The sequence below is a fragment of the Prionailurus bengalensis genome, chromosome E1 (assembly GCF_016509475.1).
Source record: "Prionailurus bengalensis isolate Pbe53 chromosome E1, Fcat_Pben_1.1_paternal_pri, whole genome shotgun sequence".
Lineage (NCBI taxonomy): Eukaryota > Metazoa > Chordata > Mammalia > Carnivora > Felidae > Prionailurus > Prionailurus bengalensis.
The window spans coordinates 46,521,168-46,548,766 of record NC_057347.1 but is presented as its reverse complement, the minus strand read 5'-3'; the positions used below and the strand labels follow the sequence as shown (position 1 = coordinate 46,548,766).

The following is a 27,599-nucleotide window of genomic DNA, read 5'->3' as shown; positions in this document are numbered from 1 at the left end:
TGAGAGACAGACACAGAGCATGAGCAGGGAAGGGGTAGAGAGAGGGGGAGACACAGAATCTGAAGTAGGCTCCAGGCTCTGAGCTATCAGCACGGAGCCTGACGCTGGGCTTGAACTCAGGATCTGTGAGATCATGACCTGAGCCGAAGTCAGTCGCCTAACCAGCTGAGCCACCCAGGTGCCCCTAATGTTTATTTATTTTTGAAGGAGAGACAGAGCGTGAGCGGGGGAAGGGCAGAGAGAGGGAGACACAGAATCCAAAGCAGGTTCCAGGCTCTGAGCTGTCAGCACAGAGCCTGATGCGGAGCTTGAACTCACGAACTGTGAGATCATGACCTCAGCTGAAGTTGGTTGCTGAACCAACTGAGCCACCCAAGTGCGCCCTGTGCCAAAAAAAAAAAAGTTAAAAAAAAAATTATATTTTTTATTTTTCAGTTGACCTTTGAAACTTATATTAACAATATCTTAATGATTTTTAAAAGAAAATTTGTCAAATATGATCTGACTACTTTGTTTTAAATAAAAGGAAACAATAAAAATAAAATTTCATAAGTTAAAATTATGATTACTTGAGGATTAATTTATCTGTCACATAAAAAGTCCTCCTTTCAATGAAATTTTAGATTATTTTGGAGTCTGTTTCATTCATCCAGTAAATTTATTGAGCACCCATCAAATAACTGGTGCAATGTGTGCTTGTGCGCCATTGAGGCAGACCTGATTTATGCTGTATGGTGTTTACCACCCCCATAGTTACAAGTGGTATTCTAAACTTAAGCATTTATAATGAAGTGTGATGAGTGCATGTTATAAGTGGGGGATTCTGTGAAAATACAAATGGGTGGAGGGTTGAGAAATATGTTCTAAAAGGTTTCCTTTCCCTTTTGAGATGATTAGGTGAAGAAGCCTGGGAAAAATGTTTCAGACAGAGGGAATGGCATATGACTCTCTGGGTGAGGGATGGAGTTTGTTTGAGAAAGTGAAAGTTTAGTGTGGTTGGATCTTGGACTTAGGTTAGAGAGGAGGGGTGGTAATGAAAGATAAGATCAGAGAGGTAAGCAGGAGCCAGGGCCTGAAGGGCATTGTAAACCAATATAAAGTTTGGGCCTAAGAACCTTGGGATTGTTTTGAAGATGGAAGTCAACTACCTCCAGAGTGGTAGGTTGGGTGTGATATCCAGAGCACAGATGGAAGGATAGTTTTGAGGAATTTTTGAAGGGTATTTTGGAATGTTATTAGGAGGATGGGACATGTATGAAAGGCCTTAATTGTATTTTTAAATTTTGGGTCCATTGCAAAGAACTGGTGGAGGCTTGAGGCAGGGGACTGATTGGGAGGCTGGTTTTAGTGGCCTAGACTAGTTGATGGTGGCCTGGACAAGGGTGGTGGCACTGGTAATAGAAATGGACAGATGAAGGATATTTCAGAGGCGGAATTGATTAGAATTGGTATCTGCCAGGAGATGGGGAGAGGGAGGAGTAGTGAAGGTTGCTATGGAGGTTTCTGACTGGAGCAGTGGAGTTAAAAGCAAGGATGTTTATTGAAAGAAAGTAAACTGGAAGAGCAGTTTTTGGGGAGGGAGAGATGGTGATTTTATTTTGGGGGCATATTTAATTTGTGCGGACCTGAAGTTCAGGAGAGAGTTAAGTTTGGGTCTTAATATTTAGGTGTCACTAAAATGGTAAAGGTCAGGGAGAATGCGTGAAATGTGGCTCTTCAAATTTATTTCTTTTTATTTTTTATTAAAATGTTTTTAATGTTTGTTTTTGAGAGAGCATGAGTGGGGGAGGGGCAGGCAGGGAGGGAGACAGAATCCAAAGCAGGCTCCAGGCTCAGAGCCCGACACAGGGCTCGAACTCATGGACCATGAGATCGTGACCTGAGCTAAGTTGGACGTCCAACCAACTGAACCACACAGGTGCCCCTTCAAATTTATTTTTTAGAGAGGAGAAAGAGCTTTGTTAGTCTGTTAAGCTACGAATTTTCTACTAGGAAAAATGTGGGTTCTTCCCCCAGAAAAATACACATACATGTAACAGTTTACATATATTCCAAGGTTTGCAGAGATGGGCATCTGTGCTTCTCAGGTTATAGAGTAGAAGAGGATCCAGGGCAAAAATCCTGAAGAACCTCAACTTCCATGGATGGAATATAGGAAAACGATCTGGCAAAGAGGATTTAGAATGTATTTTATGCCTGGTATAAAACCAGGTGAAATGTGGTATTAAACAGAAACCAAAAGAAAAGCGGGGTTCCAGAAGAGGGAGTGATGGCAGATCTCCTCAGGTGTCAAGTGGGATAAAGAATGAAAGATGTCCATTGGATGGATTTAGTAATTAATGTCCCCTGGGCTTTGGAGAAGCCACGTAGTGGCAATGGTGACAGAGGAAGCCAGATTGTTAATGAATTGAGGCATTAGTGGGAAGTGAAGAAGTTGAGTCAGTCTAAATTTACTTTGTAGAGAGTTTTTATCATGAATGGGTGTTGTACTTTGTCAAATGCTTTTTCTGCATCTATTGAGATGATCGTATGGTTTTAATCCTTTCTCTTGTTAATGTGATCGATCACATTGACTGATTTGTGAATATTGAACTGCCCCTTGCATCCCTCGAATAAATCCCACCTGATTATGGTGAATGATTTTTTTTTTTAATGTATTGTTGGGTTGGGTTTGAATATTTTGTTGAGGAGTTTTGCATCTATATTCATCAGAGATACTGCCCTTTAGTGTTGTTCTTCCTTTTTTTTTTTAATTTTTGATTTTTATAGTGTCTTTATCTGGTTTTGGTTTTAAGATAATGCCAGCCTAATAGAATGAATTTGGGAGCTTTTCTTCTTCTGTTTTTTAGAGTAGTTTGAAAAGAATAGGTATTAACTCTTCTTTAAATGTCTGGAATTCACAGTGAAACCTGGACGTCTGTTTGTTGGGAACTTTTTGATTATTGATTCAATTTTGTTAGTACTTCATCTGTTGAGATATCTGTTTCTTCCTGAGTCAGATTTGGAGTTTCTTTGTTTCTAGGAATTTATTTCTTCTAGATTGTCCAATTTGTTGGCATAAAATTTTTTCATAATATTCTCTTAGAATCCTTTGTATTTCTGTGGCATTCATTGCTATTTCTCCTCCATCATTTCTGATTCTATTTATTTGAGTCCTCTCTCTTTTTTTTTTAATGTTTATATATTTTTGAGACAGAGAAACAGAGCATGAATGGGGGAGGGGCAGAGAGCGAGGGAGACACAGAATCTGAAGCAGGCTCCAGGCTCCGAGCTGTCAGCACAGAGTCCGATGCGGGGCTCGAACCCATGGACTGTTAAGATCATGACCTGAGCCGAAGTTGGACACTTAACCGACTGAGCCACCCAGGTGCCCCGAGTCCTCTCTCTTTCTTGATGAATCTGGTTAAAGTTTTATCCAGATAAAATAAAATACTGTTTGTTTTTGTTTTTCAAAGAACCAGCTACCGGTTTCATTGATCTTTTCGATTGTTTTTTTCAATCTCTTTTTCATTGATTTCTGCTTTAAACTTTATTATTTCCTTTTTACAGACTTTGGGCTTTGTTCTTCTTTTTGTAGCTCCTTTACATATAAAGTTAGGTTGTTTACTTATTTCTTGAGATAAGCCTGGTTTGCTATAAACTTCCCTCTTAGAACAGCTTTTGCTGCATCTCAAAGATTTTGGACCATTGCGTTTTCACTTTTATTTGTCTCCATATATTTTTTTATTTCCTCTTTGATTTCTGGATTGACCCATTCATCGTTTAGTAGCATGTTACTTAGCCTCCCTATGTTTGTGTTCTTTCCAGATTATTTCTTGTGATTGATGTCTATTGCTGTGGTAGGAAAAATGCGTATGATTTCAGTCATTTTGAATTTATTGAGACTTGTTTTGTGGCCTAACCTCTGGTCTATCCTGGAGAAAGTTCCATGTGCACTTGAAAAGAATGTGTATTTTGTTGTTTTTGGATGGAATGTTCTGTGTATATTTGTTAGGTCCGTCTGGTCCTGAGGCGGGGGTGGGAGAAGTTAAGAGCTTTTCCTCTAAGATCAGGATTAAGACAAGGGTGTCCGCTTTTACCACTTCTACTCAAAATAGTACTGGAAGTCCTAGCTGCTGCAATCAGACAAGAAAAAGAAATAAAAGGCATCCAAATTGGTAAGGAAAAAGTAAAACCTTGACTTTGACTGTTTGTAGATACCATGATAGCTATATATATAAAACCCTAAAGACTCCACCAAAAAACTAGTAGAACTAATAAATGAATGCAGTGAAGTTGTAGGATACAAAATCAATATACAGAAATCTGTTGCGTTTTTATAATTTTGTTTTACTGTCTATTTACTTTTGAGGAGGCGGGGAATGCGTGTGAGCAGGGGAGGGGCAGAGAAAGAGGGAGACAGAAGATCCAAAGTGGGCTCTGTGCTGACAGCAGAGAGCCTGATTCTGGGCTTGAACTCATGAACCTGCTAAATCATGACCTGAGTGAAAGTTGGATGCTTAATTGACTGAGCCACCCGGGCGCCCCTTAAGTAGTTACATTGAAGGAGAAGTAGGATGGTGTCTGGAGAGTATGTTTAAATGTTGATGAGGCCATAAGTAGAGGAGATGGGAGAACAGGTCCCTGAGAAAATGGTGATTTGGATATAAGATCTAGAACACAGGGGGAAGGACAGTGTGAGACAGGAGGGTGGATATTATAAGCAGAAGGAAGACAAAACGAATGAGTATCAAAACATAACTTTGTAGGGTTAGCAATAAGAAGTTGGAGAATTCGCATATATTTTTGGTTTCTCTAAAGTAGGATGTGAAATCAGTTCACTTCTGGAATCATAGGACGGTGGTTTTAAAAAAAGTCATTACCTCAGCAGTACTGAAGATTAGAATTTGGATTCATATATGTGTTGTAAATGTATTGATCCTGAGTATTCTGTACGGTTTATGTGGTGATAATGAAGGTTAGAGAGAAGTTCTTCTAAATCTAATTAGTGATTTGGTACTCTCAGTTACGGCTCTTAGTTTTCATATTTGAGTTTTTATGTTTTTAAAAATTAAACTGTTTCTAAGACAGGGCCTAAATGACTCTGACTACTAAATCACTATCTTGTACTTACTTAATAATTTTACTCATTTACCAAGGCATCTCTCTCTTTTTTTTTTAAGTTACTTATTTTGAGAGAGAGAGAGAGACAGTTGGGAGGGGCAGAGAGAGAGAATCTCAAGCAGGCTCTGCTTGACAGTGCAGAGCCAGATGCAGAGCTTGAACTCATGAACCGTGAGATCATGACCTGAGCTGGAATCAAAAGTCGGATGCTTAAACCAACCACTAAACCACTCAGGTGCCCGGCATCTGTCTTTAAAATAATTTTTATTTAACTTTTTTTAAAAGTTTATTTATTTTGAGAGAGAGAGAGAACGAGAGCACATGCAAGCTGGGGAGGGGCAGAGAGCGAGGGAGAAGGAATCCCGAGCTGACTCCGTGCTGTCAGCACAGAGCCCATGAACCATGAGATCATAACCTGAGCCGAGATCAAGAGTTGGAGGCTTAACGAACTGAGCCACCCAGGCTCCCCTTTATTTGAACTTTTAGAGTGATTAGTTATATATAGACTTATTCCCAAGGTTTGTTATGTTAAATAACACTAAACTTCCAGACCATTTCAACCGAGTAGAAGTGGGTAGAAATTAACCAAATATTACATGTATAGATATTTTATAAGTTATAAACCATACAGAAATCGATGTTTTCCCTTCACTTTTAACAAGTTTGAATTAAACAAGTTAAGTTTATAACTCTATATAAGCAATAATTTTTTAAAGTGACATGTAACCACAAACTATAAAATTCACCCCTTTAGAATGTGCAGTTCAGTGGTTTTTAAAATTTTTTTTAATGTTTATTTATTATCTTGAGAGAGACAGAGAAACACAGAGTGCGAGCAGGGGAGGGGCAGAGAGAGAGAGAGACAGAGAATCCGAAGCATGCTCCAGGCTCTGAGCTGTCAGCACAGGGCCAGACACAGGGCTCGAACCCATGGACCACGAGATCACCTGTACCGGAGCCACCCAGGCACCTCCAATTCAGTGGTTTTAATATATTCGTAACGTTGTGCATCCATCACCTTACGAGTAATAATTTCATGCAGGGTAATCCAGAGAATGTGGCTTTGGGATATCTACTCAGTGTATTAACTTTTAATTTTTGGTAGATACAGTAATCTGTCTTGTCATTGAGTTTAGAAGAAGGTAATTTATCTCTCCTATAAAATTTCTGTGGAGTTAGGTGGAGACTAAATAACAATGTTATTTTTAAAAAAATCTCATCTATATCAAGAAAGCTTTATTTTATTTATGATCTTCAGTATAAAATTATTTCATTAAAAAATGTATATGTCAACCTGAGTTTGCTTATTTTTTTCTTGGAACTATTTTTCCCTTTTCACCGAGCTGCTCTGAGATAAACCTTGATGGAAGATTGATTGGAAGTTGGTCCTTATTAGAATACCAGATTTATAAATTTTCTGGCTGTCAGCTGTTATGTGTGATCATTGCTAAAGTTGGAACCACTGGTTCAGCTGTCTTTTGCTAGTCTTTAATAAAAGCTTGTGATCATATTTCAAACCTTGCTATAATGTTTATCATTCACTGGTACTTTCAGTGTTTTAAAATGAACGTTTTGACAGTGCAGTCTTACCATTTTAATTCTTTCCATGTATTTTTTGTTTCCTTTACAGTACTCTGTGCAAAAAACTTGGTGAAAAAGGATTTTTTCCGTAAGTAAATTAACTTTAAATCTTGTATGTTGTGTGTAGACTTTTTGGATAACTTTTTCAGAATTGTCTGGCTTTAGTGATTTCTCTATTCAGAAATATACTTCATACTATTTTATGAATGCTTTGGTTTGGACCCTTTTGGCAATACTTTTTTTTTTTTTTAAGAGGACTTTGTGCCTTTTTAGCCTTTGTTCCTTTCCTTTTATCCACCCCTCTCACGTATTTGTGTGAAATGTATATGTGTATAGGTGTGTATATGAGACGTGTAAAGAATATCGAGGGTGTGCATGCTACTAGGTTTCTAGAAAGGGTGGAGATTATTTTGTAAACACTTTTTCTTTTCTAACATTTTATAGGAAATTTTATTCAGGCATTCACCATACCTTGGAAAGTAGAGAAGTTATTCAGCCTGCTTAGAATTTCCAGAGTGTAGGAAAGAAATCTCTGCCTCATTCAATCATAGATGCTCTTATGTCTCGGCCTCTAAAGCAGACATTTGGTTCCCCTGTTTTCAGTCTCTTTGCCAATAAGTTGTCAAATTTTTTTTGTGGCTTTATTTAGGATTAAGTTTTGTGAAGGAGGATTGGGAAGAACCCCTCACGTGTGTTTAAAATCTTTACCCTGTAATATCATACTTCACAATAGCTTTAAGGTATTGAGTAAAAAAAAAAAAAAAAAAATATATATAAATAAGTAATTGAGTCAAAATGATATAATTTTTAGTAAAGAACTCGAAGCCAACAAAGTTTTATATATATTTGAAGTTATAAATTGAGAAGATTCATTAGATTTTCATTTTTTATTTTATTTAAAATTTTTATTTTAGAGAGAGCATGTGCACACTCACAAGCAGGAGAGAAGGGCAGAAAGAGAGAGAGAGAGAATCTTAAGCAGGCTCCACACTCAGTGTGGAGTGATCCCATGACCCTGAGATCATGACCTGAGCCAAAATCAAGTGTCGGACACTTAACCGAATGAGCCACCCAGGTGCCCCAAGAAGATTCATTAGATTTTAAAATTCAAGTTCTACCAGCCCCCAGAAACTAGGTATGAGTGCTAATTTAATATGATATTACTTAATTTTCAGGGGATTCATTAAAAGAAATAGTAAGCTCTTGATGCATTTTAAAATCATACTTCATTCATCTCACTTGAAATTTTCTTCGAAGATATCTAGAGTAGAACCAGAATTAAAGCTTATAAAATAACATAAAACTGTATAATTAGAAATTTTTCTGGTTTCTGTGCTTATATGGGAAAGCAGTTAAATAGGATGCTGTGGGACATAGTTAAGAAAGTTTTAAGCAGTCTCCAATATATGTACCAGGTGCTGTCTACCGTACTGCGTATCACAGCAGGAGAGGCCAGTGGCCTCTCTCCATGCTGCCACCAAATTCTGTCTTCACAGGCTTTTTCTGAACTACCTACTTCATCCCTGTCACTAATAACCAGTGTATACTCTTTTTTTTTTTTTTTTTTTTTACCATTCTTAAGGTTGATTTGAGGTAGGATTAGTAGGACTGTGAAGTGGCAAATAGGATTGGATAGGTAGGTGACAAGGAGAAAAGGGAGACAAGTGAGCATGCACTCTTTTATAGCTCCTTCTGCATCCTCCAAGATGTCTGCTTTGGTTTTACAGATAAAATCTAACATTTGTCTCCCAGCCTTCCTTCCCAAGGTCTTTTCTTTCCTCCAGAGTCCTAAGACACAGTTTCTCCAGTATAATATCCAGATCTACTTGTCTGAGTTTTCCTAGGAAATCTAGAAGAATCTTTGATTTTTGGTAAACCTTGGAGAGCCAGTTAATATCAGTTATACGATCTTTATCTGCCCTTAAGTTGTAGGTGGGAAAAAAAGAAAGGACTGTTTCTCTCTTTCGTTAGCGTAGGCAGTAAAAATTGATAAAAGTTTTCTTAAGAGTTGTGAGTTTGCTCCTAGGGATAAGGAAATTAGGGGAAACTATATGATTATCTTGAAAACCTAGAATGGAAGAAACATTTGATGGCTCTGGAAAGGGAAATTGGAAAGCCAATCTTGAGGCCTTCAGAAGGCACTCAGCCAGGGATGGGCTGTCACCTGGGTTCACAGTGGGAATGGCCCCTGCTGACAAACTTAAGTTTGTCATTGATCTGTTTATAAGTTGAAGGTTGCCCACATTAATTCCAGAGAAAAAATTGTAGTACTTCCTAAATCTCTTCATGAAATTTGAGTGAGAGTGTGTTTATTGTCAGAATGCAGTTATCATTGATATCAAAATGCAGTGTTTGCTTGTAATGCAGTTTAAATCATGTTGAATGAGAAAAGTAAACTTTAATATCAAGCATGACTATAGGCTGATGAAACATATGTGTGTGTGTGTATATTTAATTATAGGAAAAAATACACTGCCAAGTGCTGTCTTGTAATTTGTGTATTAGAGATAATACTGTTTATTCTGGGTATCTACCCTTGCTGAGAAAAAATTTGCTAACTCACTTTTTGGAATTGTTTTCAAGCTTTATTGGCTTTAAAAAATAAATTATTTCCCCCTCTCCCCAAAATTTTAGAAGGAAAACTTTCTAAACGTATAAGAACATGGAAAAGTTTTATAGTGAATATCCACCATCTAGATTCTACCATTAACATGATCCTGTATCTGTCTTTATCCATTATCTGTTTCTTAAAAGAATGTTTTCATTAGTATAATTTTTTTCTCTTTTATGCAACATTTGTTTGTTTATTTAAGTTTATTTATTTTGAAAAAGAGTGAGAAAGAGAACAAGTTGGGAAGGGCAAAGAAGGGGTGGGGGACAGAGGATCCGAAGCAGGTGGCACAGAGTCTGAGGTGGGGCTCAGACTCACGAACTGTGCAATCATGACCTGAGCCGAAGTCAGATGCTTAACTGACTGAGCCCGCCCAGGTGCCCCTCTTTTATGTAACATTTAAATAAAAGATTTATGTGTAAGATACTGTGTTGAGTCACTATATTTAGGGGCCAAAATTGAAGTCACTCAGAACCACGGTGATTGGTGAATGTTCTTTTTCTTCCCCCAATCAAAAATAAAGCTTTATTTTCTCCAGAAAGTAACACACTTTTAAGTTGAAATTTTTGTTTCATTGTTATTTGCAGCTCAAGTGCATTTGTATAGCGAGGAAATCTTCAGATTTAGCTATTTTTGTATGACTCAGAAATTTTTAAAAATACAGAAAATACCTTAGCCACTTGATATTTACCACTAGAAGCCTCACTAACTTCAGAAAACTTGATAGCTTTTGATCACATCACAGTAACTTGGCTCTCAAGGTAAATTTTTGTGGACTAATAGAAACAGGTAAGTTGAAATATAGGTACTTTTTTTTGTTAGGGCATAGAGCTTGTGTTTTGTATTATTTAACAGAAAAGAAACATAGGAGGTTGGGACTCAGAATTTCATAGTTAATTAAGGACTTGGAAACCATGCCTAGTGTGTTTATGTGGAAAAGTTGTTCCCCTTAGTCCTTAATTCTTTAAACAACATCTAAAAGGAAAGCTTGAAATGTGATTTTTGTTTTTGCTTACAAACATACATTTGTATCTTTGCTGAGATAGTAGAATCAAAAGAAAAAGAATAGATTCTTGAAAATACTTAATGTTATTGAAGGTAGTGGGAAAATATTCTTCCATTAAACACATTTAAAAATGGTAGGTATTACTGAAATAATATGAATAGCAGTAAACTTCAAGAATATAGTTAAATACATCAATACCCTAACTTCCAAGTATCTTCTTAAATACTTAACACTCTTGAAATTTGGTCCTTTCTTATTTGAAGTTGACAGATCACAGAATCACAGGATTGGGGAACTGACGACGTGATTTATGCCTGACCTCGAATCTTGGCACATTGGTATCCTGACTTTAAAAAAAAAAAAAAAATTAGCATAGATATCAAGGTGCAGAATTTCTCCAATTATCAACCCATACCAGCATTTTGTTCTAGTATTTTCTTTGTTTAAAAAAATTTTTTTTTCTAATGTTTATTTATTATTGAGAGACAGAGAAATAGAGCATGAGCATGGGAGGGGCGGAGAGAGGGAGAGACACAGAATCTTAAGCAGGCTCCAGGCTCTGAGCTGTCAGCAGAGTCCGACACGGGGCTCGAACTCACAAACCGTGAGATCGTGACCTGAACTGAAGTTGGGCGCTTAACCGATTAAGCCACCCAGGCGCCCCGTTCTAGTATTTTCAACTGTCCATAGGAGATCTGTGCTATCCCAAAATGTCATTTTTGTCTCGTTAAAACTTTATTTAGTTCTACCTTCTAACTTTTTTTTTCTCCAAAAGAACCACTGTTTTCATTGTTACTTAGGCCTGAAAACTATAGTGTCATCTTTGACCCTAGTTTCTTATAAACTTGTATTAGATCTTTCAGAGTAGTTTATTACTTCACTGTCCTTTCCCTTTTCCTAGTTCAGAGTCTGCTCATCTTACTGTTCATTTATCCTACTGTGTGAAACTTATGACCGCTTCCTAGACAGTCTCTGTACCAGTCTTCCCTTCTCCCAGTCCACCCTGAATACTGCTAATAGAAAAATATGACACCCTATTATCTACCTCAGTCACTTTCTGATTTCTAAGCCTCTCTTACCCACAGCATTTACTTTTAACATCGTAGCACAAATGATTTGGTTAGATTCCTCACAGCCCTTCAGATGCGGTCGTACCTTTCTTGGTGATCTCCCTGTTTGTCCTTTAAAGCCCAGTGAGTCCCATCCCCTCAAAAAAAAAAAAAAAAAAGGCGCTTGATTTACTGTTCAAACTCCCCAACAGTTCTGTTTTTCTGAACTCTTACTTGTACTCACTGTTGAGCTGCATGGTACGTGAGAGGTTTACTATAGTATAGTAGTTGAGAGCATGAAATTGAGAACCAGATTTTATGTGCATGGGTTTAAAATCTAAACTTTAGACCCTGGCTCTCTCACGTACTATTGTTTGTCCTTGGATTAATTAACCCCTTTGTGCCTCAGTTTCCTCATCAGTAGGGTAGAGACTATAGTAGCATTTACCCCATTGGATTATTGTGAGGAATAAGAGATTTAATATATGTAAAGCATTTAGAATAGTGCCTGACATAGTGTTAAAAGTATTTTCTTTAGAATCTATACAAACATTTGTTTATTCTCTGGTTTCCCTCTCCCCCAAGGCATTCTTAACGTTTTAAGGCAGGGTATTTAATTTTTTGATTCAGTTTTTCATCACTCATGGTAGTTATTCAGGAAAACTTTTTGGCTAATTTGATTTCTCTGTAGCCCATATTCTTGTGTGAAAACCTGTAAGAAGCTCTTTCTTTAAAAATGCTACTAAGGAGGACCTTGGGAAGGCCCTAAGAGAACCAGAACTGTTTTAAGCTTCCTGGGGTCAAAGGGCTGGTAAAGATGTATAAACACTTCCCTATTATGAGGTAACCTCTAGGCTTTGGTAGTTTAAGCTGAGAATGTTTTGAGATAGCAACAAGAAAAACGTAACTTTTGGTATTTAATGTAGAATTAACTTTAATCTTCGTTCAAAATGGACCACTTTTCATTTATAGCTAAATGTTACACTTTTTATAAAGAATGGGATAATCTTTGGTAGCAAATAGTAAGTTTTATATAATTAATCTTCTATTTTCCATGTCACATTATTCTTTAATTAAAAAAAAATTCTTCCCCTTTTTCCACAGGACTTCCTGATCCATTTGCTAAGGTGGTGGTTGATGGATCTGGGCAATGCCATTCTACAGATACTGTGAAGAATACACTTGATCCAAAGTGGAATCAGCATTATGACCTGTAGGTTTAAATGATTCATTTGAAATGAAACATAGAATCAATATTATTTGATATAGTATTTGAAAAGAATCACTGAAAATGATCAGAGTTTGATCTGTGGTATAATTTGGTCTTCCCAGAGGGGCACAAAACCTAGTGGGAAGGTACTGTGGCTTATTGATAGCTGGTTTTGGAAGATGAAATGCTCTTAGTAAGCCTATGGAGAATAAAACGTGTATGCAGTATAGAGCAACCCTGTCCCATCTTCTTTCGGTTAAATAAAGGTATTAATTTACTTTAGGTCAGTTATGAGTATAAAACCAGAAATTGTAATTGGAGTGCACTCATAGACATTCTTTGTGCTTTTATAGGGATGGTTTTCTTTTTTTCAAATTTTAATCACAGTGCTATATGCACCATTCTAAAAAGTGCATAATACTGTAAGGCTTTTTTTAAAAAAATATTTATTTTTATTTTTGAGAGAGACAGAGAGAGGGTAAAAACAGGGGAGGGGTAGAGAGAGAGGGAGACCCAGAATCCGAAGCAGGCTCCAGGCTCTGAGCTGTCAGTGCACAGTACAACGTGGGGCTCGAACCCACAAACAGTGGGATCATGAGGTGAGCGCAAGTCAGACGCTTAACCGACTAAGCCACTGGGGTGCCCCAATGTTGTAAGGCTTGTAATGGGAAACTGCAGTTTGCCGCCCCATCCTTATTCCTGATTCCCATTCTCAAGGTAACTAGAGTTACTTTGATTGTTTAGTCTGGTATTTTCTTCTCTTTCTAGATCTCATGCTTACTTTATACATCTGTCTGTATATGGGGTGGAGGGGTGGGGGAGATGCAGAGATTTAGTGTATGCATATTTTTAGGTGTTATTTTTACATTTCTTACCACAGAAGAAGATTTAGCTTTTACAACTGATCTCTCTCATCCCTGTTCCTACAGCACCCACGTGGCCCTTCCTTTCTCCGAGCCCTCCATTTGAACCTTTTTGGTTAAATCATTGTTCTGTATTTACATTATGATCATGTAACTATTCATAACTGAGTCGCATGGTGTGCAGTGATTACATTTCCTCTCTTGATAAATTTTGTTTTTCTGGAATTAACTATCTTATTTTGCCATTTGTTTAGTTTTCTATCTGTCTCATTAATTAATTCCTAGACTCTCCTACAGGACTGGACATTTCTGCATATATTCAACCACATGAGCTATTCTATTGGCTTTGTTTCCTTGTTGGAGATCTCCCTCCTGAAGCCTTTAGCCTCTTCCTCCACGCTGGTCTGGTGGTCTAAGCTGGTCTAGGACCTGCTGCACAACTGTCCAGGAACCTCCTTTATCATTATGTTGGGAATTTCCTTTGTCTTTTCTGGGTTCAGTGATTTCCCATTTTTTGTTATTCCCTGTTTCGATGAAGTCTGTCTTTCATGGTCATCTTGAGAAAGAGTACAAAGATAGGGAAAATTTCTTTGAGATCTTGTCTGAAAATGTACTTTGTCTTTCTCAATGGATAGTTTGATTATAAACTTCTATGTAAGACACGCATTTCTCTCCAAATTGTGAATATATGCTCCATTGTTGTCTAGGTCTAGACCAGCACTTGAACAGAAATATAATGTGAGCCACAAATGGAAGCTTGTCTGTAATTTCAAATTTTGTAATAGCCACATTTAAAAAAGTTAATAGGGACACCTGGGTGGCCCAGTTGGTTGTGTTCAACTCTTGATTTTGGCTCAGGTCATGATCTCACAGTTCACGAGTTCGAGCCCCACATCAGGCTTTGTGCTGACAGTGCGGAGCCTGCTTGGGATTCTCTCTCTCTCCCCCTCTCTCTGCCCCTCCCCCACTGTCTCTGTCTCTCTCTCTCTCAAAATAAATAAAAGTTAATAAAAAGATTAAGCCTAATAAACATACTTAATTTAGTATATCTGAAATATTCTCATTTCCACATGTAATCAAGATAAAATAATTATGGTCTTTTTTTCTTATAAATAAATGCATAGGTTAAAAAAATAAACATTTCTCAGCTAAGTCTGAGATCTTAGGGGTTTGTTTGCACTTACAGAGTGCCTCAATTTGGACTAGCCTTAAGTACTCAACAGCTCCATGTGACTGGTGACTGCCCTTTTGAATAGTGCAGTTTCAGAGTATCATTAATGGCATCCTGATTTTGGTCTTTCTTGATTATTGTTTTCCACTGGAAGATTTCAGGGTATTCTCTTTAGGCCACATAATAAATTTTTTGATGATGGACTTGGTGTATATGTTACATAGTGCTTGGTACTTATTGGGACCTTTTAATCTGGATAAACTCTTTTTAAAAAAATTAAAAAGTTTTAAATTCCAGTATAGTTTTTTTATTTTTAAATTAAAAAAAAATATTCTTAATGTTTATTTTTAAGAGAGAGAACAAGTGGGGGAGGGGCAGAGAGAGAGGGAGACACAGAATCTGAAGCAGCCTTCAGGATCTGAGCTGTCAGCACAGGGCCCTATGCGGGGCTCGAACCCACAAACCGTGAGATCATGACCTGGGCTGAAGTTGGATGCTTAACGAACTGAGCTACCCAGGCGCCCCTAATTCCAGTATAGTTAACATACAGTGTTCTATTAGTTTCAGGTATACAGTACAGTGATTCAGCTTCCATTTATTACTCAGTGTTCATCAAGATAAATGTACTCTTGGGGCTCCTTGGTGGCTAAGTTGGTTGAGCAACTGACTTGATTTCAGCTTGGGTAATGATCCCCAGGGTCATGGAATTGAGCCCTGCGTTGGGCTCCACACTGAGCGTGGAGTCTGCTTGGGATTCTCCCTTGCTGTCTCCCCTGTGCCCCTCTTCCTGCTCATGCTCTCTCTAAAAAAATAATAATAAATAAAAAATAAATGTACTTTTAATCCCCTTCACTTTTTTCACCTGTCCCCCCATCCACTTCCCCTCTGGTAATCATTTGTGTGTTCTCTATAGTTAAGAGTTTGTTTTTTGGTTTGTCTCTCTCTCTCTCTCTCTCTCTCTCTCTCTCCTTTTTTTCCCTTTGTTCATTTGTTTTATTTCTTAAATTCCACATATGAGTAAAATCATTTGGTATTTGTCTTTCTCTGTCTTATTTTGTAACATTATACTCTCTAGAGCCATCCATGTTGTTGCAAATGGCAAGATTTCATTCTTTCTTATGGCTGAATAATATTCCATTCTTTATCCATTCATATCTTTATGGACACGGGCTGTTTCCATAATTTGGCTTTTGCAAATACTGCTGCAATAGACATGGGGGTGCATACATCCCTTGGATGTTTTCATATTCTTTGGGTAAATACCCAGTAGTGTGATTACTGGATTGTAGGGTAGTTCTATTTGTAAGAACCTTCATATTGTCTTCCACAGTGGCTGCACCACTTTGCACTCCCACCAACAGTGCATGAGGGTTCTTTTTTCTCCATATCCTCGCCAACACTTACTATTTCTTGAATTTTTGATTTTAGACATTCTGATAGGTGTTAGGTAATATCTCATTGTGGTTTTGATACACATTTACTTGACGATGAGTGAGTTTTCATGTGTCTCTTAGCCATTTATATATCTTTGGAGAAATGTCTGTTCATATCTTCTGCGCATTTTTATTTTTTAATTATTTTTAAAAAATATTTATTTATTTTTGAGAGAGTGAGAGAGAGCAAGCATTTGCGAGTGAGGGAAGGGCAGAAATAGAGGGGGACAGAGGATCCAAAGTGGGCTTCGTGCTGACAGCAGAACTCAGAAACCATGAGATCATAACCTGAGCTGAAGTCGAACGCTTAACCGACTGAGCCACCCAGGCATACCTCTTCTGTGCATTTTTAAATTGGATTGTTTGTGGTTTTTTTGATGTTGAGTTGTGTAAGTTCTTTATATTTTAGATACTAACCCTTTACTGGGTATGTCATGTGCAAGTATCTTCTCCCATTCAGTAGGTTGTCTTTTATTTTTGTCTGTTGTTTCCTTTTCTATGCAGAAGCTTTTTATTTTGATGTAGTCCCAGTAGTTTATTTTTCTTTTGTTTCCCTTGTCACAGGAGACATGTCTAGAAAGATGTTGTTATGGCTGATGTCAGAGAAATAACTGCCTGTGCCTCTTCTGGATGCTGAAACTCTTTAGTTATGAGGAAATTTGGCCTTTTTTATTTGTTTTTTTAAAGATTTTATTTTTAATCTCTGCACCCATCGTGGGGCTCAAATTCACAACCCCAAGATCAAGAGTCACATGCTGCACTGACTGAGCTAGCCAGGTGCCCCTGTCTTTATTTATTATAGGTGATTTCTTCTCCATTTTCTATTTCCTTTCCTGGAACTCCTGTTACTTGGATGTTACCCCTTCTGAATTGATTATCATTTAGTTGTCCTATCTCTTTTCTCTCATATTGTATCTCCAGTGGAAGAAAATATTTTTGTTTCAGTAAAAAATTAAAAACTATGATGAACTATCTGGGCTGTTTCCCCTACTTAGTTTTCCAACATTCCTTTTATTGTGATTTCTGCTCTCATATTTTTAGCTTGCAAGATCACTTTGCTTACTGACTATCCGTTTTTCGTAATTTCGTCTTATTTCTTGGATGCAAGAGAAGTGAGTTTTGTTGCTTGTATTGCCTCTCTTTTGTCAAGGTTCCTTTTTTTTTTTTTTTTCCTGTTAGTTTGATTTGGGTTTCTGTTTTTTTATATTTAAGGGGAGGCACTTCCATGTTGATTGGAAATTCTGTGCCCATGGATAGAGGTAGTCCGCTTGCTAGGGTAATCAGGTGTGGCTGTGACATATTCATTGCACAGAATTCTGCTGTTTCCTGCCCGGGGCTATATATTCTTGGATGCTAGTGTTCTTGGAGCTGAAGAGTGTAAGAATGCTAGGAGGTCCCTCTATTGACTGTACTAACCTCTTCTTAGTATCCATGCTTTTATAATGGACTTTTACCTTCTCCCTCAGCTGTGCCTGGTGTCCCTGAGAGAGAACTTTTCAGAGAGTAAAGCGTACATCTCCTGCTGGGGTTGAGGATGACCTGGGTCAAGGAGGGGATTCAGGAGGGCTTTCCATTCCTTTTCAGTAATTTCACCAGTCCTTCTGTTTTAGCCCCACCGTCGCTGTTAGAGTATCTTGGGCTAATAAGTCGGAAATATTTCAGGGATGGGGTGGCAGTAATAGTCTTGTTTCTTATCTGTTGCTCCCTGCAGGTGTAGGTGTCAGTTTTCTCCAGGTTGCTAATTCTGTTACTATATGTTTTCTATACCTCTACCATTTTGTCAGCATATCTCATGTTATAAACATGTTAACTGCCCTGATAACCTGACCTTTAAGTCTTTGGTCTTTTAAGCTTTTTGAGCTTTCTACTTCACTCTTCATCAATTTCAGTTTTTCTTCAAAATGTCCCACTTGCCTTACCTACAAAAATGAATTTTACATCTCCCATCAAACGTTTATGCCTGACACCTCACTTATTTACTTCTAGACAATTAGTTCTAACCCACCCCCCTAGCAGAGTACCCAGCTCAGCCTAGACTCTGGACAGTTATTTAAATTTGACCTTCTAAACCACATGTGAACAAACATGTTTCTCCTAAAACATTGAGATACTGAGAGGCAGTTCAGAATAAGGCTTTTTTGTGTGCCCCTTAGTGCTATGGCTCAGTGACTCCAAGTTAGTAGGCAAATAAATAGGAACTAAAAAAGTAGGCAATAGAGAGAAGTGAGACTACCTGGCTTCCCACCCCCCAGCCCCCCACTTATTTGTGTGATCATTAGCTCAGTGTTTAACCCCTCGTGTGTCAGTTTCCATTGGTGACAGCAACAATAATGCCTACTTCAGACGACTGATAGGAAGATGCAGTGAGATAACCCCTGCAAAGTGCTTAGACTAGTACCTCACAGGTAATCCTCAAATGTCAGACGCTTTTAGTAAATATGTTAGGTCGCACCTTTATTTGATTTGACCTGTGGTGATTTTGAAGTCCCAGCTGTAATAAGCTACTGTCTGTGTAACTGACTCAGCTTTTGAGTTCTTAATCAGATTGTTTTAAGCCGTCTCTTTAAGCTTCAGTCACATTTAAATTCAGCCAGAGACCCAGGTATAACAGTGCATAAAACGTAGTCTCACAAGCTTTGAGCTAAGTGGTGTATAGACACAAGTGAATAGGAAATTATAAATAGTATGATAAGAATATGGGGAAGTATAGGTGCCCTGGAAATATACAGAACTTTTTTATATGAATTTAGGAGTTAAGGACAGCTTCCTAGAAAAGTGGCATTTAGGCTTAGACCTTATGTGGGAGTTAATTTGAAAAAGGAAACGGGGGATGGCTCTAAGCAAAAGTAGTCTGTGTGAAGACCCAGAGGTGAAAGAGAACATGACTCTGAAAACAGTTGGAGGGGCAGCATTGGGGAGTTCACGTCAGGTAAGGGGAGTTCGGCATAGGACAAGCAAAGAGAGGCAAGTAGGAACCAGCTCATGAAGGTCCTTGAAAGCCTACTAATAAGTTTGAATGCTCTCCTTAAAGCAGCGGAGAGCAATGAAAAAAGGTTTTAAGTGGGGAAATGCTATCATCAGGTTTATATCCAAGAGCAGACACTTAGGCGGTAACCGTGGAGAAGGGCTTTGAGGGAGACAGAGATGGCAAGGAGACTAGTTCCTACACTGTGGAGTGTGGGGCGACCTGATCGGGTGGGGAAAGCATGGATATAGGCAGAACAAAGGAGGTAGTGAATCCACTGGATACGCTGCAGGGGAGCAGGGGGCAGGATAGCAAAGGAAAGACTGTCTGCCAGGAGGCAGCGGTGGGGGGCTCTAATTAGGGGGAGGGAGTGTGGGAGTATAGGAACATACGGAGTTTTCCTTTTTTGGTACCTGTGCCTGACCCTAGCCCATTGGTCGGCTGGGGTCTGTGGATATTTTGAGGTGGGTCTCTTCATGAGCCTTTGCATGCAGCTGGGTGGTCACTGTGGCCGGCCCCTCTTACCTTACTCAGGTTTCCATTGCTCAAGCTTGTTGCCTAAAAGGGGCCCCTGTTTTCCCCCCTGACAGGTCGACAATCACAAATCTTTGGCATTTGGGCGGAGGGCTCATCTTCAGTATCTGCTTCATGCTAGACCTAGGGGAGGGGTGTCCCTACCTAAACCTGTCAGTCCGTCAGGGGTTCTGTGCAGTTATAGACCAGAGCATGGTATTATATTAACGTGCTGATCAGCGAGATTCCCTGGTGGCCAGGTCCATGGGATTTAGGGGGAGGGGACTCTCTGATGGTATGGGCTGGAATTCTTGTTGGACCATCATTAGTATGTGGAATTGTTGGGTCCAGCAAATAGAAATGATGACCTCATGTTAGAAAAGTGGTAATGTGAATGTAGACATTCTAAATATTTGATTATGGCCTTAAAACTAAAAAAAAAAAAAAATTATGTCACACTATATACACTGAAATCACTATATTTTGTGCTCTGCTGGGTTTGGGTCACAGGCTGTGTTTGATGACCCCTGCCTTACACGCCTTGCTTCTACAGTCCTCAACACAGCAGCTAGAGCGATGTTGTTAAAACATATTTCAAATCTTGTTACTCCTTTGCTGCACGTCTCCCATTGGCTTCCTGCCTTACTTGGAGAGAAGGCCAGAGTTCACACCATGGCTGACGAGGCCCTTTATGATTTGTGCCTGATTGGTTAGAGCAGGCTAACTGATGGAATAGGCAAACCCAAATTGTCAGTGGCTTCATACAAGAGCAATGTATTTTGTATAAAAGTTCATTTGGCAGGGAGGTGATTTCACTGTCTCACAGTCATTCCAGGACACAACTGACAGACGTTCCTCTGTTTTCAGTGTACGTTCTCAGGGTCTCTCTGGGCCTTGACAGCATAAGGGTGCTTATGCCAGTGGTGGGCTATTCTAAGGCATGGGGATCAATACTTTATCATGCTGGGGAATCAGGCTTGGGGAACCGATTTAATGTGATTTTGTTTTAATGCTTGATCTGGGGTGCTGTAGCTGTTTAATAATTGATTCTGGTTGTAGAATTTTGATATACCATGCAGTAGATACTTGCCAGGTTAGGCCTGTTAGGTCTCTTTGAAAATTGGTGCATGCATGTTGGATGTTTTCAACCAGAGTTTTCCCATTTGTAAGCAACAGAAATGAAATTCAAACTGGCTTAATTTTTAAAAAGGGAATGGATTAGCTTGCATAATTAAAAGTCCAGTAGGGATAGGCATGCTTTATGCACAGCTGGATCTAAGTGTGGTTTCCCTGTTTCTCATTGAAAAGTTTTAGTTCTCACTTCAGTGGTTTTGGCTTTTTTACGTACTAGGTGAATTTTTCTGATATTACTGCTTTACTGAATGACACTTGAAGATCAAGGTTGCTGGACCAAAAATTTGACCACTTAGAGGCAATGAAATATAGTTAGGATTCTACTGATATAATTATGTTATTTTATTATATTTTTGCATGGGATGGCACCATGTGAACAATTGGCTGTGGTAGAGCTCTTAACGTACGTGCAGGTATACGCACAGACAAGTGTAGTAACGCTTTCCCCTGCTCTGCTTGTCTGCAGGCAGTGAAGTGAAATCTGCAAGAGTCCTGCTCGCTCAAGGCCTGCATACAGGAAAGAAGCAGGGGAAAAGCGTTACAATCAGCTTTTGTTCTACAGCATTTTAAAACCCACCAGGTATGTCAGATTTTTGGTCTGTCAGCCTTGACAATGCCCCTTGAAAACTGAGTACTCTTCGAAATGATAGGCCATGTCATTGAAATGTTTTTTAAATGTGACTGTGATAAAAGCTCTTGTAAGATTTGTGTTCTTGGAAAGAAATATCAGAAACCTGTAGTGTTATTTGACACTAGCTACTAAAATAGTTTTTTTACTACCGCATTGTTAGCCAGTCTGAGAGTGGCAGATGTGATGAAGGATATATTAAAAATTCTTTATAGATTTTTACTTACAAGATTTAAAAAAAATTTAAAGTCAATCTGGTGGGATTGATTGAACTCAAAACATATTTTGCATTATCTAACCATACTCTGAAACATTTGTGACTTTAGACTACAAAAGCAAAAGAAAAAATTTTACATTCACTACTTGTAGTTGCCAAGTTACTCATTCAGTTATGTTGTTTTTTAGGTATATTGGAAAGTCTGATTCAGTTACGATCAGTGTATGGAATCACAAGAAGATCCATAAAAAACAAGGTGCTGGATTTCTTGGTTGTGTTCGACTTCTTTCCAATGCCATCAACCGCCTCAAAGACACTGGTTGTGAGTAGATACGAGTGTTTTTTAAAATATAAAAATATAGGGCACACACGTTAGGCTCTGTGCTGACAGCTCAGAGCCTGGAGCCTGCTTCAGATTCTGTGTCTCCCTCTCTCTCTGCCCCTCCCCTGCTCGTGCTCTGTCTCACTCAAAAATAAACATTAAAAAAAATTTTTTTTTAAAATATAGGACACTTACATGGCTCAGGTCATGATCTCATTGTTCGTGAGTTCAATTTCCATATCAGGTAGCTTGAACCCCACTTGGTGTGAGCACGAGCCCTGCTTCAGGTAAAAAAACATGAGCCCTGCTTTCGGTGAGCCCCACCTCTGTCTCTCTCCCTCTCTCCCTCCCTCCCTCTCTCTGCCCCTTGTGAGATTCTCTCTCTCTGTCCCTTGCTCACTTGTGTCCCCCCTCAAAAAAATATATATGTATGTGTATGTTTGTTTTTGCAGGGGGTGGGCAGGGATCCAAAAATTTAACTTCCTATGTATGTTTGAAACATTGGTAAAAATTCTTGTTTAAATTTATTTTATGGACTTTATAAAAAGAATGAAACATTTAAAATAGTGAGACTTGAACTGAATCAGAGCTGATACTTAGTGTACAGTGAATTTATAAGTGTTAGGAAATGTTTGATATCCAAGAGTAAAAAGAAGGGTGTCAAAGTGTATATGCCTTTTTAAAATTTCTTAGCACCCTTCTCTGGTTTTGGTGGATTAATGAGATAAAATGAGTTTTATTTAGGTGACTGGAGTGTTTAAGGTGGCAGTTAAAGGAGAATTATTAGTGAATAAGAATGATATATAAAACTAAAAAAAGTTAAAAGTTCTAGAAAGGTAAGATGTTGATTGTAAGACAGCTGTGTTAACTGCTTAATTATAGCTTAGTTTTACACTAGCCTGGGCATTTAGAAGATCAGACCAAGGTGAAGACATTAGAAATGATTTTTGTATTGGATTGGCAGTAACCAGGTGACAAAACATCTTTTTGGAAGGTCTTTCTTTTGGGACATAGCTGAAGATAACTTTTTTGACAAAATTTTTTGTTGTTTTTACAGAATTCTTTTTCATATAATGTAAAAAATATTGCTAGTCATTCATTGTCATGGGATTTTAGTCCAGATACCTCTGCTAAACAGAAATTCACATGGAATCTAGCTAAAGAAATTAATAAAAAAAGAGTAAATTTTTCTTGGAGTATTAGATGCATTAAGAGACAATCCCTTGTACTGTAGTATGATGCCACAGTCCAGATATATGTGTTGATCTGTTAAGAAGAAAAAGGAAGAAAATTGTGCCAGAAGCTCTGGCTCTGGAGTCAGGGGAATTTAAAGGCACTTGAGAATTTCTTGTATTTCTGAGTTGACAAGGTGGCTGACCCAAAAGGAAATAGAGGACGCTGGGATGGGAAGAGGTCTAGTATATAAAAATGAACTGTTTTATTACCCAACCCAGCAGGCAAACTGAAGACTTACAGGCCACATGGATGACCTTATCTTTGGTTCAGTTTAGCCAGCATTTATCAAACCTTTAATGTGCCAGGTACTGTTCAAATCCATGGTGGATGTAAAGGTGAAAAGGGGCATGGATCCTGTCCTCTGAGAAACCAGGGCAAAGGCCTGCTGGCCTGTGCTGGCAGAGGGAGCAGGACACACTGGAAGGACTGAACAAGAGAAGAGGAATTGCCTTGCAGAAGTCTACTGTACAGTTGATTTGGTAGCGTCTGTTTATTTTGCAAGGGGAAAAAGTTTCTCTTTTTGGCTGGATAAATCTGGTGGGACACAGATTTTTTCTTTGTGCTGCCTGTGGATGTTTCATTGCATTTATTTCCTTGACCTTTTTGATATGCAATAATACTTAATTTATCAAATGTTTATTGAGCACACTGTACAGCGTTCTGCCAGTTAGGAGCAGAGAATTCAAAGACTAATGTATGGTCTCCTCCTTTTTATCAATTCATGACTTCTTTGAATAGATGGCATGCATATATATATATATATATTCTGTAAAAGAATTCAGTTTTAAGTGCTATAATCAAAGTAAAAAGCAGCGTGCTGTGGGTGACACTGTTCCTTCCTGTAACTGGCCAGGTCAGTGTTATGTCTGTTCTATTGATGAGGCATGAGAGAATAAATGAGTTGCTCCTAAATGAGTTAGTAGAACTGACTCAAACCCTTATCTTACAGTTTATACTTGGCTTCTTATTAGTATTTACTTTATGTGTATGGAGGTCATTTGAAATGGTTAGATAAAAAATAACAGTGATAATAACTCACATTTATTGAACACTTATATGCCAGGTACCTAAGAGTTTTACATAATTACCTGATTTGATCCTTCAAAAATATGAGGTGTAGGTACTACGTTAGAAAATCAAGACTCAGGGATAAATTGCTTAAGGACAACAGCTATTAAGTGACAAGCCAAGACTCAAGACAAGTGTCTGAAATCTTTGGAGAAAAAGTAATTGCATGTTGGCAATGTATATACACCAGTGACTTAGAGTTTTTGAAATCCAAACTTATCAAAACTGTTGTTAAGACATTTGTACCAATTATATATACAGTTAGAGATTTTAAATGTTTGTTTCATCTTTAAAATGTTATTATTTAAATTATAGGCCTGGTTGCCATTGGATTATGGAAATTTACCATCACTGTATAGATGTTAGAAGCTCTGATATCAGCTTATTTTTTAATTGCTTTTTTTGTTGATTTCAAATAGATCAGAGGTTGGATCTATGCAAACTTGGGCCAAATGACAATGATACAGTTAGAGGACAGATAGTAGGTAAGTGTGGAAATTTAAAGTTGTGTGAAATTTTGGCATCATTCAGACTGACCTAAACTCTGTGTATCTTTTAAATCCAAGTACACTAACTATAGCTTCATTGTATTGGCTTAAATTAAATGAGTCACATAAAATATTTCAAACAGTGGATCCAGGTTCCTGGCTACCTTAATTTAAAAAATTATTTAAGGGGCGCCTGGGTGGCACAGTCGGTTAAGCGTCCGACTTCAGCCAGGTCACGATCTCGCGGTCCATGAGTTCGAGCCCCGCGTCAGGCTCTGGGCTGATGGCTCAGAGCCTGGAGCCTGTTTCCAATTCTGTGTCTCCCTCTCTCTCTGCCCCTCCCCTGTTCATGCTCTGTCTCTCTCTGTCCCAAAAATAAATAAACGTTGAAAAAAAAAATTAAAAAAAAAAATAATAAATTATTTAAAAAAACCCCTTCAAACTATGAATAATATAAAAAAAAAATAGAGGCTCCTAATGTAAAGAACTATTGATCCCTTAGGCATTCATTTAAAGTATGCGAATATATGGTAGCACACTAAGATAAACTTTTACAGGTGATCTGAAAGTTTTCTAAAAATAATCCTTAAACTGGTTTTTGATAAGAATATTCTATTGAACTTTGTTTAATGCTTTACAGTTTTATAATGTGCTAATTGGAAAAAAAAATGAAGGATAGTATAGCACTGATTGAAAAAGGGGAGAAGCTATTACTTTACTCATAAGGTCTGTCTTGAATTGATTCAGAGGAAGGGCTTAAAGGTAAAATTTTCTGAGACCTAAGAATTGATGGATTGAGCTTTGATCAAGATACATAGTGTGGTAGGGGTGCCTGAGTAGCTCAGTCAGTTAAGCGCCCAACTTTGGCTCAGGTCAGATCTCACGGCTCTTGGGTTCGAGCCCTGCCTCAGGCTCTCAGAGCTTGGAGCCTGCTTAGGATTCTGTCTCCCTCTCCCCCCCACCCCCACCCCTGCTTGTGTTCTTTCTCTTTCAAAAATAAACATTAAAAAAAAAAAAAAAGATACATCATGTGGTAGGACACTGAGATGGACTCCTTTGAGGCTTCTTAAAAACAATAAAATGCAAGTGGGATCCCACCACTTCACTACAGAGCAGAATTTAGGATAAGTTGATTGCATTATGAACCTGTCAGAGGTTTCAGTTACTGAAGTTACTTTTGAAGGGCTTCATTTTCCCAGGAAATGAATTGGGTTCATAGTTAGTGAATTGCCAGAGTAGCGACCTAACAAAGCCCTGTTGTAGTTACCACAGGGAAGTATCTACACTGCAGCCTTATTGAGAATTCCTGTCATTCTTAGATTGAGAAGGGAGTAAAAAAAACCTCAAAAATAAATGCTGGCATAACTGGCATAGCTGGCAAACTTTAAAGTAAGAACAATCACATTTAATTTGATTTCGCATGTCATATAATATTTGCCAACTAATGTCCAGTAGTAACAAAATAGTTTTACTAGGTGTAAATTGGCATTTATAAAAACAATCAGCTTTCCTTTGTCAGCAATTAGAAATATATCTATGGAGTATACTGTATAAAAAAGGAATGTTTTACTTTAAAATGTGTGCATGTGTAGTTAAATTTGAAGCTTTTGTATGAATTTAGTTTTCATAGTAGAGATGAGTTGGACTCACATTATGCTTCATGATCCTGCCATTTAAAAACAGAATGAGTTCCAGTTCTTGCTGAATTAGACCTTTGCAAATAATTATAGGGGTACCTGGGTGGCTCGTCTATTAAGTATCCAACTCTTGATTTTGGCTCAGGTCATGATCTCATGGTTTGTGAGTTTAAGCCCTGTGTTGGGCTCTGTGCTGACAGTACAGTCTGCTTGGGATTCTCTCTCTCCCTCTCTCTCAGCCCCTCCCCTGCTCATGCTCTCTCTCTCCCCCTCTCAAAATAAACATTAAAAAAATAATTATACATATTCATAACACTTTTTGAGAAATGAAGAAAAGTATGCTAGAATACTAATTTTAAAAAATATATATCCCTTTCTAGTAATTTTATATACTTTTATGTGTGTATATTTTTTATGGTTTTGGTTCAGTGAATGTAAAATTTTTGTTTTCCTTCACTTACTGTAACCATTATTAGTGTTCAAGGGGTGAATTATATCAATATATCAAAACTTGATTATTGGACGGTTAAGTCATTTTTTTGCTATTATAACATTGAAAGTTGTAAGCATTTTTGGACACTTAGCTTTATCCTTTTCTTGGAGTATTACCTTAGGAAAAGATATCCCAGAGGTGCCTGGGTGGCTCACTCTGTTGAGCGTCTGACTTTGGCTCAGGTCATGATCTCACAGCCAGTGAGTTCGGGTCCCGCATCGGGCTCTGTGCTGACAGCTGAGAGCCTGGAGCCTGCTTTGGAGTCTGTGTTTCCCTCTCTGCCCCTCTCCTGTTCATTATCTGTGTTTCAAAAAATAAAATGTTAAAAAAAATCTACCAAATTGAGATGACCGATTCAAGTTTATAAATCTTTTCCCTGTTACGTTTAAAACTGTTACTCCGTTCTTCCCATGTCTTGTGAAGTTTTTCTTTTTTTGTTATAATATAAAAATAGAGAAGATAAGGAACACCCATAATATGCCATCATTGTTATTAGCTTGATGTATATACCTTTTCTGTTTTTTTTAAATGAGATTATACTGTGCAGAATTTTAAATAACCTGTTTTAATCTGTCCTAAACATCTTTCGTTGTTGCTGCTGTTGTTCATAGATTTATTTCTAAAGCATTTTTGAAAGAGTGTTTTTTTTTTTAATGTTTTTAAAATTTATATATTTTTTTATTTTGAGAGAGAGTGCAAGCTGGAGGGTGGGGGGCAGAGAGAAGAGAGAGAATCCCAAGCAGGCTCTGCACTGTCAGCTTAGAGCCTGATGCGGGGCTTGATTCCATGAACAATGAGATCATGACCTGAGCAAAAATCAAGAGCCAGACACTTAACTGACTGAGCCACCTAGGTCCCCCCCATTTCTATA

The 27,599-nt window shown here is 38.1% G+C and overlaps 1 protein-coding gene across 3 annotated transcripts in view; it reads left to right on the top strand.

Annotated features, from left to right (window-relative positions):
• SMURF2 (SMAD specific E3 ubiquitin protein ligase 2) overlaps positions 1-27,599 on the top strand; it is a 120,022-nt gene that overhangs the window by 55,063 nt on the left and 37,360 nt on the right. For all 3 annotated transcript variants that reach the window (XM_043585002.1, XM_043585003.1, XM_043585001.1), the window contains exons 2-5: positions 6,734-6,772; positions 12,455-12,563; positions 21,673-21,806; positions 24,530-24,595. In XM_043585002.1, the coding sequence (XP_043440937.1) occupies positions 6,734-6,772; positions 12,455-12,563; positions 21,673-21,806; positions 24,530-24,595 (348 nt within the window). The remainder of the gene's footprint in view (positions 1-6,733; positions 6,773-12,454; positions 12,564-21,672; positions 21,807-24,529; positions 24,596-27,599) is intronic.